Source organism: Brienomyrus brachyistius, chromosome 10 (genome assembly GCF_023856365.1).
Source record: "Brienomyrus brachyistius isolate T26 chromosome 10, BBRACH_0.4, whole genome shotgun sequence".
NCBI classification, from domain to species: domain Eukaryota; kingdom Metazoa; phylum Chordata; class Actinopteri; order Osteoglossiformes; family Mormyridae; genus Brienomyrus; species Brienomyrus brachyistius.
In genome coordinates, this window is record NC_064542.1 from 21,163,852 (window position 1) to 21,176,554 (window position 12,703).

Consider the following 12,703-nt stretch of genomic DNA (forward strand, 5'->3'; position numbering starts at 1 on the left):
AAATACTTGGACACGGTGGTGGCTGAATTGGTCGTTTCCCATTTACAGTCTTATTTGCGTCTTTTTAGAATCTATGTAGTACTTCAGTGTTTACGTGTTTGACCCGTCTCTTAAAATATGAGTTATGACTAAAGTTCACATTAAAATCGCTCAGTGTACAGCTGGATGGTTATTTTTGGATATCAGACAAATTAATTCTTCCCAAGGTAAATTTTTTTCCTTGTTTAAATAACTTTGTTTTGTTAAACATGTCACCGATCGGAAGTATGGTTTATTGTACAAATGTTCTCTTTTTCCCCCCCAGTGACACTGCCAAAAGTCCAGCATAATTAAATACCATTAGAGGACACATTTATTTTGCTGTATATTCAGCTTGAATCACAATGCAACTCAAAGTAACCCCGACGTGGTTTGTGACTGGTGGGTTTGCATGTACTCTGTCAAACAAGGCAAGCGTCATAAACGCCAACAGCCAATCATTGCTAAGAATTATTCTCTACTCCTTCCTTCCTCCTAGGGGGTTACTTTCCTATATGTGGAGAATGTGTCATCATCCCCCCCCCCCTTTTTTTTTTTAAATAAGCTTGAACTATGTTAACATTTCCACAGCAGACCAAACTTGATAGGTGAGCTGATAACCAGTTCAGACTAGATCTGTTTATGAGATGAGTCTTTGCATAACATATGAGGTGACAGTCCTGCAAAACGCTACTTTCTCACCTGCACTTTTTTGGTGGAAATGCATTGACGCTCATGTCATTCTGCTGGCTGCTAATTTTTCTTTGCGACTCACTCTGCTCTGTGAAGTATTTTAATTACGTCTGAGTTTCACTATCTGTGGTTTCTGAATCACGGCATACAGTTGCAATAAAACACCTTCACTGGGTTATTGACACCTCTGAACAAAAAAGGTGAACTGACACAGACTCACCGTATTGCTAAACAGCATAACTTAATTTGCCTTCGGGTATATTGGAAGTGCCTATGATGTAGGTTATGAAGCACATGGTCTTACTCATATGTCAGTCAAGCGGGAGACAAACTCGTGGAGACAAATAGTCCACTGCACCGCAGTGTTTCTCTAATAAGACAAAAAACATCTTGATACTTATTATTCCACTTTGTGGGTGGATGGAGTTATTAGTTTATCCATTATAACATGGGGTATCCCAAGCCTCTCCCATATGAGACATCACAGGTACAGGATGAAGTAAGTGAAACTCACCACATTAAGGGTCAGAAGATGTACTGCTCTCTGCGTCTGCCTGCAGCTCTTCTGCTTCCCAGGGGTCCCACAGACATACGCTACCCGGCCAACAGTATGCTGACACTCTTCTGGTTATTGAGTTCAACTGTTTCAGCTACACTCATTGCTAACGGGTGCACAAAATGACACACACACCATGCTTTCTCCATATACAAATCCTGGTAGAGTGGGTCGTACAGAGGAGCTCGGTAACTTTGTACATGGCACAGTCACAGGATACCTACGTTGCAGCAAATCAGTTTGTCAATTTCCATCCTGTTAGACTTGTCCAGGTCAGTCGTTAGTTCTGTCATTGAGAAGTGGAAGCGTATTGGATCAGCTACAGCTCAGTCATGAAGCGGTAGACCACACAAGTTGACAGAGGTTTGGGGAAGGCCGCTATCTCTTCCAGCATGAAGTGAGGTCAGCATATCCATGATTTAGTAAGGCTGGTGTGGAAGAAATTGACTGGCCTGAACAAAGCCTTGACGTCAAGCCCACTGAACATCTTTGGGATGAATTGAAATGCTGGTTGCGAGCAGGGTCTTACCATAGAACATTCGGTGTCCAATCTCACTAATGTACCTTCGCTGAATGGGCTCGAATTCCTACAACCACTCTTTAAAATCTAGTGGAAAACCTTCCCGGAAGAGTGAAGGCCAATTGCACATTAGTGCGCATGGTTCTGGGATGTTCAGCAAGCACATATAATGAGATGTCGTTGACCGACACATTGTTTTCGGTGCATGACGGCATTTGGAAATGTGTCTCTTCTCCTCGAATCCCCCAAGGCTGTTGCTGCTGATTTTTCCACCATTACAGCAGCCAGGAGCCAGGCTTATATTTCTTTTCGCTACTGTTTGGTCTGTCATTCTAGGGAAGCAGGACTGGATGGTTGCAGCTGACCATTGTTTGCAAGGCTGCCGGATGTTGTGATTATATGATACAGGAAGTGGAGATTCTTTATTTCCTGTATGCAGGCCTGTATCCTCCTCTGATACAGTTAACATGTTTGACCTAGTTAATGAGTTGACAGACCTGTTTGATAAAGAAAGAACTAAACTGCCAAGAAAGTCAAAAACAGTTTTTGCTTTTTGTCTTATATTTGTTTTGGAATGCAATTGTGTCACACCAAAGCTGTGCTAACCATAGTATGTTTTATTTGATTCAGTGTGCAATGACTGTGTTTCCAGAACTCTGCTGCCTTCTTTTTGGGCTCTTCCGTTTTGTTCTGTCCTGCCTGTGAGATATGCATGCTCGTTCTGCTGTGTACAGACAGGCAGAGGCACAGAGGGAGCCAGCCAACCTGTCAGCCAATGTCACATCAATCCCAGATACCATCTGTCAGATCATAGCTGCGCTAAAACCACAGTTTCTTTGGAGAGAGGAGGATAAAGATGTGTGTGTGTGAGAGAGAGAGAGAGAGAGAGAGAGAGAGAGACAGAGAATGGCTGGTGGTGGTCAGTCAACTTCTTTTCCAGAACCTTTTCCGGCATGAGCATAATAAACTTCTCACTTCCACCTCGCCCAATCCAGACTTGCTGAATGAACTCAAAGTGCAATGGTGAATAAGTTAGCATCCACTGGGCCTAGTCAGTGTCTGAGCTGGCGTGTGCAGTTGGCAGGGAGAATAGGGTGTGCTGGGAACGCTTCAGTCCTTGTAGCATGTGTGGGAAGGTCAGGCTCCTGTCTGCAGTGATGTGGCTGAGATGCACAGGTGGCAGGGCGGCTCTGCCGCAGGTACAGAGAATGAGGCACTGGAATTTCCACGGTGATTTCTGAACTGTCTATTAGTAACGTAGCTGCTGGGCAGTGGACCAGGAACAAGAGAGCTGCAAGAACCACCCAGCCCCAGGGGACTGGTGTCTTCTAGATGCTGTCAGAACTGCATCTACATGCTTAATTATTTATTTGCAGAAGTGAGTGCTATAACAACGAGGGTACAGCCACAGGGATAGGCTGAAGTTTCCCAGTTAAATGCTCAGCTAGAGTCATGTAACTACTAGGAGTATTTTCTATTTTCTGAATATGGATGAGCAATAGGTCTAATCCCGTGATTGCTCTGAGGCAAGGCAGACCAGAAATCGCTCCACTTTAATCTGTGTTTATACATGTTAATCATTTACCAATATCCAGAATGTTCTCTGCTACAACATTAGAAGAATATTTAAAATAGTGCAATAGAATATCGTTTCTTGATTCTCCTCTTCTTGATGACATGATGATTCTTGAACAATTTATATTGATAAAGTGGGTAACCTGGTTACATCTGTAGATACATCTCTCAAGCATCTGAACTGAAGGACTCTTTTTTGCATAGGAGAATTTAAATGGGCTTATTTTTGTCCCTTTAGATAGAGAAACATGTCCAACTACCCCAGAGCAGACTGAGATGGGTACAGTCAGGCTATTGATCATATTCATGAGAAGAGTGCAGTGAGTAACCCTGGCGCACTGAATCATGGGAGTGGCATTTAATAGGACAAATGCTTCACTATTGTTTCCTATTGTCGGCCTCTCAAAGGCTGTCAGCAAAGGTGCGCACAATAGCGTCAGTCCACAGGTAGTATTCAGCGGGATTCAAAACATGCAGCGGTCTGACAGCTCTCCAAAAATATGGCGCTAAAAATATAAGCAAACCTAATGTTATAATGAGCTAAAACAACTCATTCCAGCATGGGAGAAGAGGAAACATTTTTATCGGTGCTTGCCAGTTTCACGTAGGTGAAAATATGACACATGAAGGTTCCCTCAGCTCTAGCCTTTGGTTAAAAAAGGGCATGTGACATCAAGCTTCATTCAGCAAGGAACTGCTAATTCTCTTGCCTACCCTGGGGTCAAATTGACCCCAAATGCATACAATGGGTGATTTTTCACAGTAATATAATTATTGCAGGAGCGTGTAAGAGCTAAGGGAATTATGGGACTGAGCATTTTCATTCCAGTGCTTTTAGTTGTTATTTTGATGGTCTGGAAACCCAGTGGGAATCCTTCATACACACTGAAGTCCATCACATGCGGTTGCTGTTTTTATTCTGCTATTTGTCATATAATTTGCTGTCATACAATTTTTGTATTAATATTTTGTGATAGATAGATACCAGCATTTACTACTTTCTGTCCAGGATGTACCCCAGCCATGTGCCCTGCGCTGCCAGGCTTGAATGCTCCATGAATGGTCATAGATTGCCTGCTGTCACCTAGTGGTGACAGATAATATAACACATGCTGTAAGATTTTTTTCCCTGTTGTTGGGTGCTTGTCGTTCGTGGGTAATTCTGAAGAGCTCGGTGAATTTAAGCATGCTACTGTCATAGGATTCCACCTTTGCAAGTCAGTTTGTGAAATTTCTTCCCTGCTAGATATTCCACAGTCAACTGTAAGTGGTGTTACTGTTAAGTGTAAGCATTTAGGGACAACAGAAACTCTGCCACGAAGTGGCAAACCTCATAAAGTAACAGAGGTGTGGAGTGCTGAGGTGCACAATGCATAAAGATCAATACTCTGTTGACTCAATAACTGCAGAATTCCAAAATTCCTCTGCAATTAACCCCAGCACCAGAAATTCTGTGCACTGGGAGCTTCATGGAATGGGCTTCCATGGCCGAGTAGCTCCATGCAAGCCTCACATCACCAACCTCAATGCCAAGCATCGACTGGAGTGGTGTAAAAAACGCCGCCACTGGACTTTGAATGAATTACGCTTGTCTGTCTGGCAGTCTGATGGACATGTCTGGGTTTGGCAGATGCAATGACTGCATTGTGCCAGCTATAAAGTTTGATGGAAGGGGGATTATGGTGTGGGGTTGTTTTTCAGGGATTGGGCTAGGCCCCTTAGTTCCAGTGAAGGGAAAAAAGGTCAATAAACATACGACTGGGTGATTTTTGGTGTGGAAGAATTTGACTGGCCTGCACAGAGCCCAAGAATGGAGATTGCGAGCCAGTCCTTCATGTCCAACATCAGTGCCTGACCTCACAAAGGCTCTTCTCGATGAATGGGCAAAAATTCCCATAGAAACACTCTGTAAACTTCTGGAAAGACTTCCCAGAAGAGTGGCAGCTGTTTCAGTTGTAAAGCAGGGACCAACTCCATATTATTGCCTATGGATTCAGAATGGCATGTGATAAAAGTTCCTGTAGGCGTAATGGACGGATGTCTCAATATTTTTGTCCATAGAGTATATATGGGGTTGACCCTGGGGGGGGGGGGGGGGGGGGGGGGGAATCTGTTGCAGAGCATATACTTGCACACACTGACACAAGCAATCATTCTCAATAGGCAAGAATCTGAGTCTGAGATACCAGTTACTCTAATTGTCTGTCAGTGGACTGAAAGGAGGATGACTCAAAGTGACTGAAAGTGAAGATCAGCCAGATCAATGCATCCTTCATGTTATCCTGCAAGTCCTTCATGTTGTCCTGCAAAATTAAAAAAAAATTCTCTTCCTATCTTACTGCCCGTGTCTTTGGAAAAGATGATTGGTTAGGGGGAAAAGCATTTTACTGTACTGTATATGGTCTGATGAAGAAAATCATTTACTCTTTCTTTTTGTCGTTCCCACACAAAATGTATTACTCATAATCATAAAATATTCGTTTGATGTACATTACATCTCCTGGCTGGCCTCAGAGCTCCTGGGTGTCCCCCCAGAGGAGCTGGAGGCGGTGGCAGGGGAGAGGGAGGTCTGGGCATCTCTGCTCAGACTGCTGCCACTGTGACCTGGACCTGGATAAGTGGACAGTGCAATTTGCAAAGGACACCATTATTGGCCAGAGAGTTTTTAAAGGTACAGCATCCTCTAGTGGACAAAAGGTAGCACAGGAATGATTGTCCCCAGCATTACTGCTGGGATGTAGATGTGAATGCCTATTACTGCAGTCAGATACTATCTCAGCAATGTTTCCTGGACAGGAATACATGGACACTTTTCTCTTGCTTAAAAATCATATCATAGCAATGGGAAATGCACACTCAAACTCACAACGGTCACGTCAGCTCCTCCAGTCCCTACATCCACTGATCCATACTTAGAATGCAATTTAACATGAAATGAGATGACATTCTAGAGAACACGTTAACATTAACTCAAAACAGCAAAAGAGTAGCTGAAAACAGAATGACATTATGCAGAAAGCCATTGACGTGAACAAAAAAAAGTAATATTTGAAAGATAACATCAATATCGGATAACACATTTTAAACTTTTTCCCTGAAAATGGACATGGTATGTTTGATTAAATAATCTACTCCTGCTGTTGATTGCATGTCAATCATTGTTCTGCAAAAGTAGGAAGAGGTCGAACTTAACTGTGGACAAAAGTTAGAAAATTTGAATCTATGAACTTTTCCTATCAGTAATGTTTACAATATATCAAACAGAAATATTTTATGAATGTGCCGTGTTGTTAGGTGATATCTAAGGGTTCTTTGTAGGGGTATTTTGTTTGCGAATCTGTTCGTTTTAGTTCGGTAATGTTTGGCTATGCTGAGATCACTGCATCTGGGGCCCTGAACTCCAGGCCATTCTGGTTTGGCGCGTGGAGATGAGCACATGAGCCTTGGTTTCAGACATCAGCAATACCACAGGTTATGCACATGATTTGCATGAACACCTCTCTCTCTCTCGGATGGTGTTCATTTCCAGGCACAAAGATCTCACTGTTCATTCTTGTTCGTTCTCCGTTTATCTCACGTGGTGTCCACCTTCTACACAGACAAGCCTAAGGACAGCAAAGGTGATCATTTATTTGAATTTGTGTGTATAGATGCTGTAAACGCACCATCGTTATAGGATGTAATATGTGTTACGTGATTGTTATTTTGTATGAGTTATGTGACTTTCAGGTTTAAGTTTAAAAAGGATTTCTGCATTAGAGTCCAGGTAGGGTGATAAGGTTGGTTTTGCGGGCTAGATGGTCCCGATGTGCCATTGACTTTACTGTCTAGACCAGGGGTCACCAACATTGTGCAGACCTGTTCTAAAAATAGCACAACTCACCAGTGAGCAGCGTTAAAAGTTTAATTATGGGAGTCGTGAACCTCACGACTCCCATAACGTGAAGCCCACAGTCGCTGGACTTCACTTTGGTTGATTTTTCTCCACTTTTAACATGCAAAAACGCAAACTAAAGTGGTAGAATTTAGCAATGGGAGATACTGAAAGAAATCTTTGGAGAAAACACGCAAACCCTAATTTTTTCTTGAAATTGTAAATCATTTAAAAAATGACTTGTGATGTACAGAGCAGACTTGACATATCTCGTGGACACCAGTATTACTTCATAGCCCATAAGTGAGTCAGTGTTTTGTCGCTGTTTATCCAATACAGGGTTGCAGAGATCCTGGGACCTAACCCCTATAACTGGGGGTTAAAGGCAGAATATAGCCAAATACTTATTTTTTACAAAGTTATAAACTGGGACCCAGTCTTCATTCCATAATATTTTGGCACTGTTTATGCAATAAATTAAACACAAAAGCTATTGACTGAAAACCAGTCATTATCAAAGTATAGTGTGCAATGTCTGACCACAGCACACCAAGGCACAATAGAAAGCACGATGACCGTAACATAGATGCATGCCGATCAAGACAACTAAAGCGCCTTGGGACATCTGAAGACGAAAAATTTGGTTACCTATTAAATAGGCAAAGTATCATCCTATTTTTTAGAAGCATGATCGCTTGTGGCAATTTATCTCTCCCAAGAGCAAAACAGAAGCGTTAAATGTATGGTAGTGATATTAATTAAAGCACCACTAATCTACTGTCTTCTGATTAGATCGGTACTTTCAGTTTCTTCCCCTGATTTTATCCTGCGTCAGTGAGCAGCCTTTGCTGATGGTGAATTAGAGTTTTATTACAAAATCTAATTGTCTTATTCAGTGTAAGGAAGGTAGCTAAGTGGGTGGGTAGATCCAGGGCTGGACTGGTCATCTGCCAAACCTGGCATTTTCCAGGTGAGTCGATGGGGCTGTAGGCTGGGAAAGTGTATAGTGGGGACCATCCCCGCACCCCATATGGGCCTGCATGGGTAAAAACCCAGGGCTGATGGTTAATCCCAGTCCAGCCCAGCAGGGAGCTGTAAGTGACGTGAAGTTCAGCGTAGTAACAGATGAACGAGATACTTCTTTTGAACGGTACATTGTACGGGACATCAAGTGCGGACTGGCTATCGGGAAGTTTGGCAAATTCATTCATTTTATTTCAAAAGAAAAATGAGGTCTGGTTCGCCGCTAATGAGGTCTGGTCTGCCCCTAATGAATGGTCTCCAGATGTCAATGAATGATTGCCAAATTGTGGATTATTGCTAAAGTATAATATCATTGTTTGTCTCCACATAATTTTACGACATATTAACATCTTTCGGTTTCCATTCATATCACTTAACATCATAGAAAGCACTGCCATTATTGTGACATACATAATGTTCTCTCATTGGTTCTAAAGTATTTAAATGAATTGTAGTTATGCTACTGTAGGATGATGATGATAACTTTCTGATTATATTAGTGGATTCCTTTTTATTCCGATGTGGAGATCCTAGTGTCACTGCCAAGAATACTTACGCTCAGAGCACCTTTGTTGTGAGACTCAAAGGGAAAGCTGTTGAATTTAACCTTTAAAACGAGGGCAATTTCTGTTAGTCTTTCTGTAAGTTTCATTAAACAGTGAGATGCTGGCATGCAAACAGACACACAAGTCTGAGTGTAGTGTCCCAGGCTGAACCTAAACAGCCATCTCACGCCTTCTCTGTTTGTGTTCTGCCAGATTGCACACATAAATCATGCTGGCCTGGCTGAGAGCTGCCATCTTCCTTTTCAGTAAGTGTCGTGAATCCAGTGATGCTGCTTCTCAGATATGTAGCCAAGTATTATATATCCAGACAGCGCACAGCTTCTCCACAGATGGTGAAACAGTTCTGAGTCTCTCTGCATTGTAAGGACTGCAAGGCACATTCTTCTATCTATCTATCTATCTATCTATCTATCTATCTATCTATCTATCTATCTATCTATCTATCTATCTATCTATCTATCTATCTATCTATCTATCTATCTATCTATCTATCTATCTATCTATCTATCTATCTATCTATCTATCTATCTATCTATCTATCTATCTATCTATATGTGTGCATATCCTCCCCTTGATGTGTGTGTGTGCATGTTCTCACCTGCTGTGCGCGTGTGTGTGTATGTTCACCCCTTGCTGTGTGTGTGTGTTCCACCTAAACACCGTGTGTGTGTGTGTGTGTATGTGTGTGTCTGTGTGTGTGTGGGTGTGCTTCCTCTCTGTGTTCCCGGTTTTCCTCGTCCAGTCCACGGGCAGACAGGTAGGTGTATGTGTGTACTGTACATAGATAGATGACATTCTATCTAGATTGACATTCCGCTGATATTCACATATACAGGTGTGCAGAGGGTCAAGAACTTCCAGTCACCTCTGGTCTGTGTGAACATTTCATGCCTCACTTGTGACACCAAGCCTTCAAAAGTTTTTCGAGGCCAGCCGGATGACAGTAAGGGCAGCCGCTCCATTTCATGGGTCATCAGGAACAGATGGTCTTTGCTTAATATGGACCGGTATCTGTAGCTCTTGCACATTTCTCGTTCGTTGTCGTTATTTCTTGACTGTTGCCATATTCCATGCTGCTCTTCCTCAGGCTGTTCCCTGTGCTCAAACGTGACAGTGGAAGATGGTGCTGCTAAAATCTGTTTCCACGGTTGGTTATGCCTCTCTTGCCGTTTCTGTTCTCTTTCGTTAGTATCGTGCTGCATTGATTGCCTTAACTTATATTACCTGGATTATTCAAAGATAACTTGATGCAAAAGCTTGCACTTACTTTCCACTATTTTTCTTTTCATTTTAGAAATTCCAACAAGTTGCAAAAAAGGTATCTTTTTAATTAATTAAGCTTATAGCATATTTAATTCTTGAGTTTTGAACTCCACGTTTGAAGACGCATAGGCCAAACTGCAGAAAAGATCTCACGTTGTTCTACTGTGTGCAAGCTGCCATCTTAACTCAGCCGGAGAAACATGGCACAATAATCTCGTTAATATATACGATATATTTCTTTTTAAAGAAGATCTTTGTCAAAGATCCTAAGTCCCTCTAGATTCAACTTCTGGAACATTCATCACTGGTTGCAGAAGGTTAAAGAACACACAGACCAAGCTCATCCCTGTCCTACATTACCACAGATCTCTTGGTGTCCCAGAACATCAGTACCATGAGCTTGTCGGTCGGCCAGAGCACCAACCTAAGCTGTAACTATACGGAGACCCCAGAGCCCACGGCGTTTAGATGGTACAAAGATGACACTCTTCTGCCGAGCACAAATACCAGCCAGCTGTCACTGAACAGTGTCAACCAATCCGCTGGTGGGAATTACTGCTGCATATATGAGAACGTATGTGGAAATTATTCGTCAGAATGTGTACAAATCACCTTAGGTAAGATCTGCACTTTTTCTTTTCCTTGAATTTATTTGTGAAAGCCTTTATTTTGACTTATGTGGCCAGAAAGCAACCTTGTTCTAAATCTAGCTTTGGGTTTTTCTAAAATGATAGGAAGCAATGGTAACGAGATGTTGGTCCTCATCGTGTGCATTTTGGCAGCAGTGGTCTTCCTCTTCCTGTTCACCTGTGGAGCGAAATGGTTCCTAAAGAGAGATATCGGTGAGTTTCACCCCTTAATTCAACAGTCAAAGCTCAGTCACTCCAACCACTGAACAGAAATTCATTAACTTGTGTTTATCAGCAAGAGGCAGAGCCACACAATCCCACTTACCAAGGCTTTCTAAGCCTCATCTCTCCTACCACAAAATGAGCTGCTTCAGATCAGCCACACCTGACTGGGATCTTCGCACAAAAGCCTGATTTTTTCCCCCCCCCAGCCAAGGCCAGACACATGCATAAAGAGCAGAGCCCAGTAACTGAAGTCTCCACCTTCTGGTGAGTGTCTAGCAATGCAATTCCACCCACATCCCCGCTCCATAAGAAGGTCTCAGGGTTTGAAAGACTTATGTCTTATGTGTTGCATGCTATTGGTCTGTTCAGGCAGAGCAGTAAGTCACATATTTTTGCAGCAGAATAGGGGGGTCATGAGGAAAGGGTTATTAGATATGCAACATGCAATTATTTCATGCAAATCCCTGTAATATATCAGGGTGATGACTGTAACACCAAGAGTGATTTTCTTTGGTCGATGTCATGACTATTCTGTTCATCTGCCTTGCAGATTCCAAGCATAAATGCTGCGCCAGACTGAGACACGAAGACTTAAATGAATATGAATGTGTTTTCTTTCCTCGTGTGCCATACTCTAGACATTTGATGTGTATTATACATATATATATATATATATATATATATATATATATATATATATATAGTTATATTGTAATTGTGCAACCTCATTGCATTTCTTCCCAAACATTGTTGAATAAACAACTGAGGATTTGAATGAAAGCTGTTGTTCCCAATGAGATAAGAGGGCGGTATCGGTGAGGGGAGAGGGCAGAGAGGAGGTGGTCAGATGGGCCCACAAGGGAGAGGAAGGCTCTCAGGAGAGAGAGGCTGGCTGAAGAGGAGGATCTGAGATGGGTTTAAGTGTCTCCTCGGTGCCAGGTATACTCAGGATAGGTTATAACAGCTATAGGAGTACACATACATAAGAATGTGTGTATGGGGGGGGGTTATGTCTATATCACATTGTAGGGACCAAAAACCTGTTATTTTGACATTGTATGGAGGGTTGCAAGGGATCTGAAGCCTGGTCATGGACATAAATTACAGGGGGATGGGGCAGTTGGGACCCAGTCTATAAATTAAAACTGGCTAATATAATCCACCAAATAATCATATTCCCCCCTAAATGGGTGGAATCAACCCCCCTCCCCAATGTTCAAAGCAAAGTTTCACCCTTAATTGCAGCTAAAGGCAGGGAACAACCTAAGATGGGGCACTAGCCCATTACAGGACACACTCACACACCATTCACACCTACAGGAAATTTGGTAACTCCAATTAACATCAGCATGTTTTTGAACAATGGAGGGATACTAGGGTGCCCAGAGGAAACCCCACAACAACATGGGAAGAGCATAGAAACTACACACTCAGAGAGACTCAAACTCTGGTCTCAGAGATGTGAGGCGACAGTGCTAATCACTGCACCAGCATGTGATTACAGTCAAGAGAAGTAAAAATGCCAAAACTCTTGTATTTTGTTTGGTTACTCTTGGTTAATGTTAGGGCTGGGTGGGGGTTCAGGGTGTCATCGTTGGGATTATTGTTACGTCCTTAGAAATGAATGAAGAGTTCCCACAAAGATACTGAGTGTGTGTCTGCGTTATTTCCTGCGGAGTGTCCATATCTTCCTGACCACTGTGGCCCTTCATCAGACAACTGGGCACTGAAAATGTATGGATACAAGGAATAGGACAGCAT

General features: G+C 42.5%; 1 protein-coding gene across 1 annotated transcript; it reads left to right on the plus strand.

Moving 5' to 3' along the window:
* The first annotated feature begins 6,788 nt into the window (after nt 1-6,788).
* On the plus strand, nt 6,789-11,586 carry LOC125750629 (uncharacterized). The gene is made up of 9 exons (XM_049028752.1): nt 6,789-6,982; nt 9,018-9,070; nt 9,661-9,768; nt 9,913-9,972; nt 10,120-10,143; nt 10,454-10,705; nt 10,823-10,930; nt 11,149-11,206; nt 11,493-11,586. Coding segments are annotated over exons 2-9 (648 nt in total). The 5' UTR covers nt 6,789-6,982; nt 9,018-9,033; the 3' UTR covers nt 11,494-11,586.
* Nucleotides 11,587-12,703: the final 1,117 nt, after the last annotated feature.

Coding starts and splice junctions, on each gene's coding strand:
- LOC125750629 (XM_049028752.1), top strand. CDS start 9,034: ATGCTGGCCTGGCTGAGAGCTGCCATCTTCCTTTTCA. Junction 9,071..9,660: donor AGCTGCCATCTTCCTTTTCA/GTAAGTGTCGTG, acceptor TCACATATACAG/GTGTGCAGAGGGTCAAGAAC. Junction 10,931..11,148: donor GTTCCTAAAGAGAGATATCG/GTGAGTTTCACC, acceptor TCCCCCCCCCAG/CCAAGGCCAGACACATGCAT.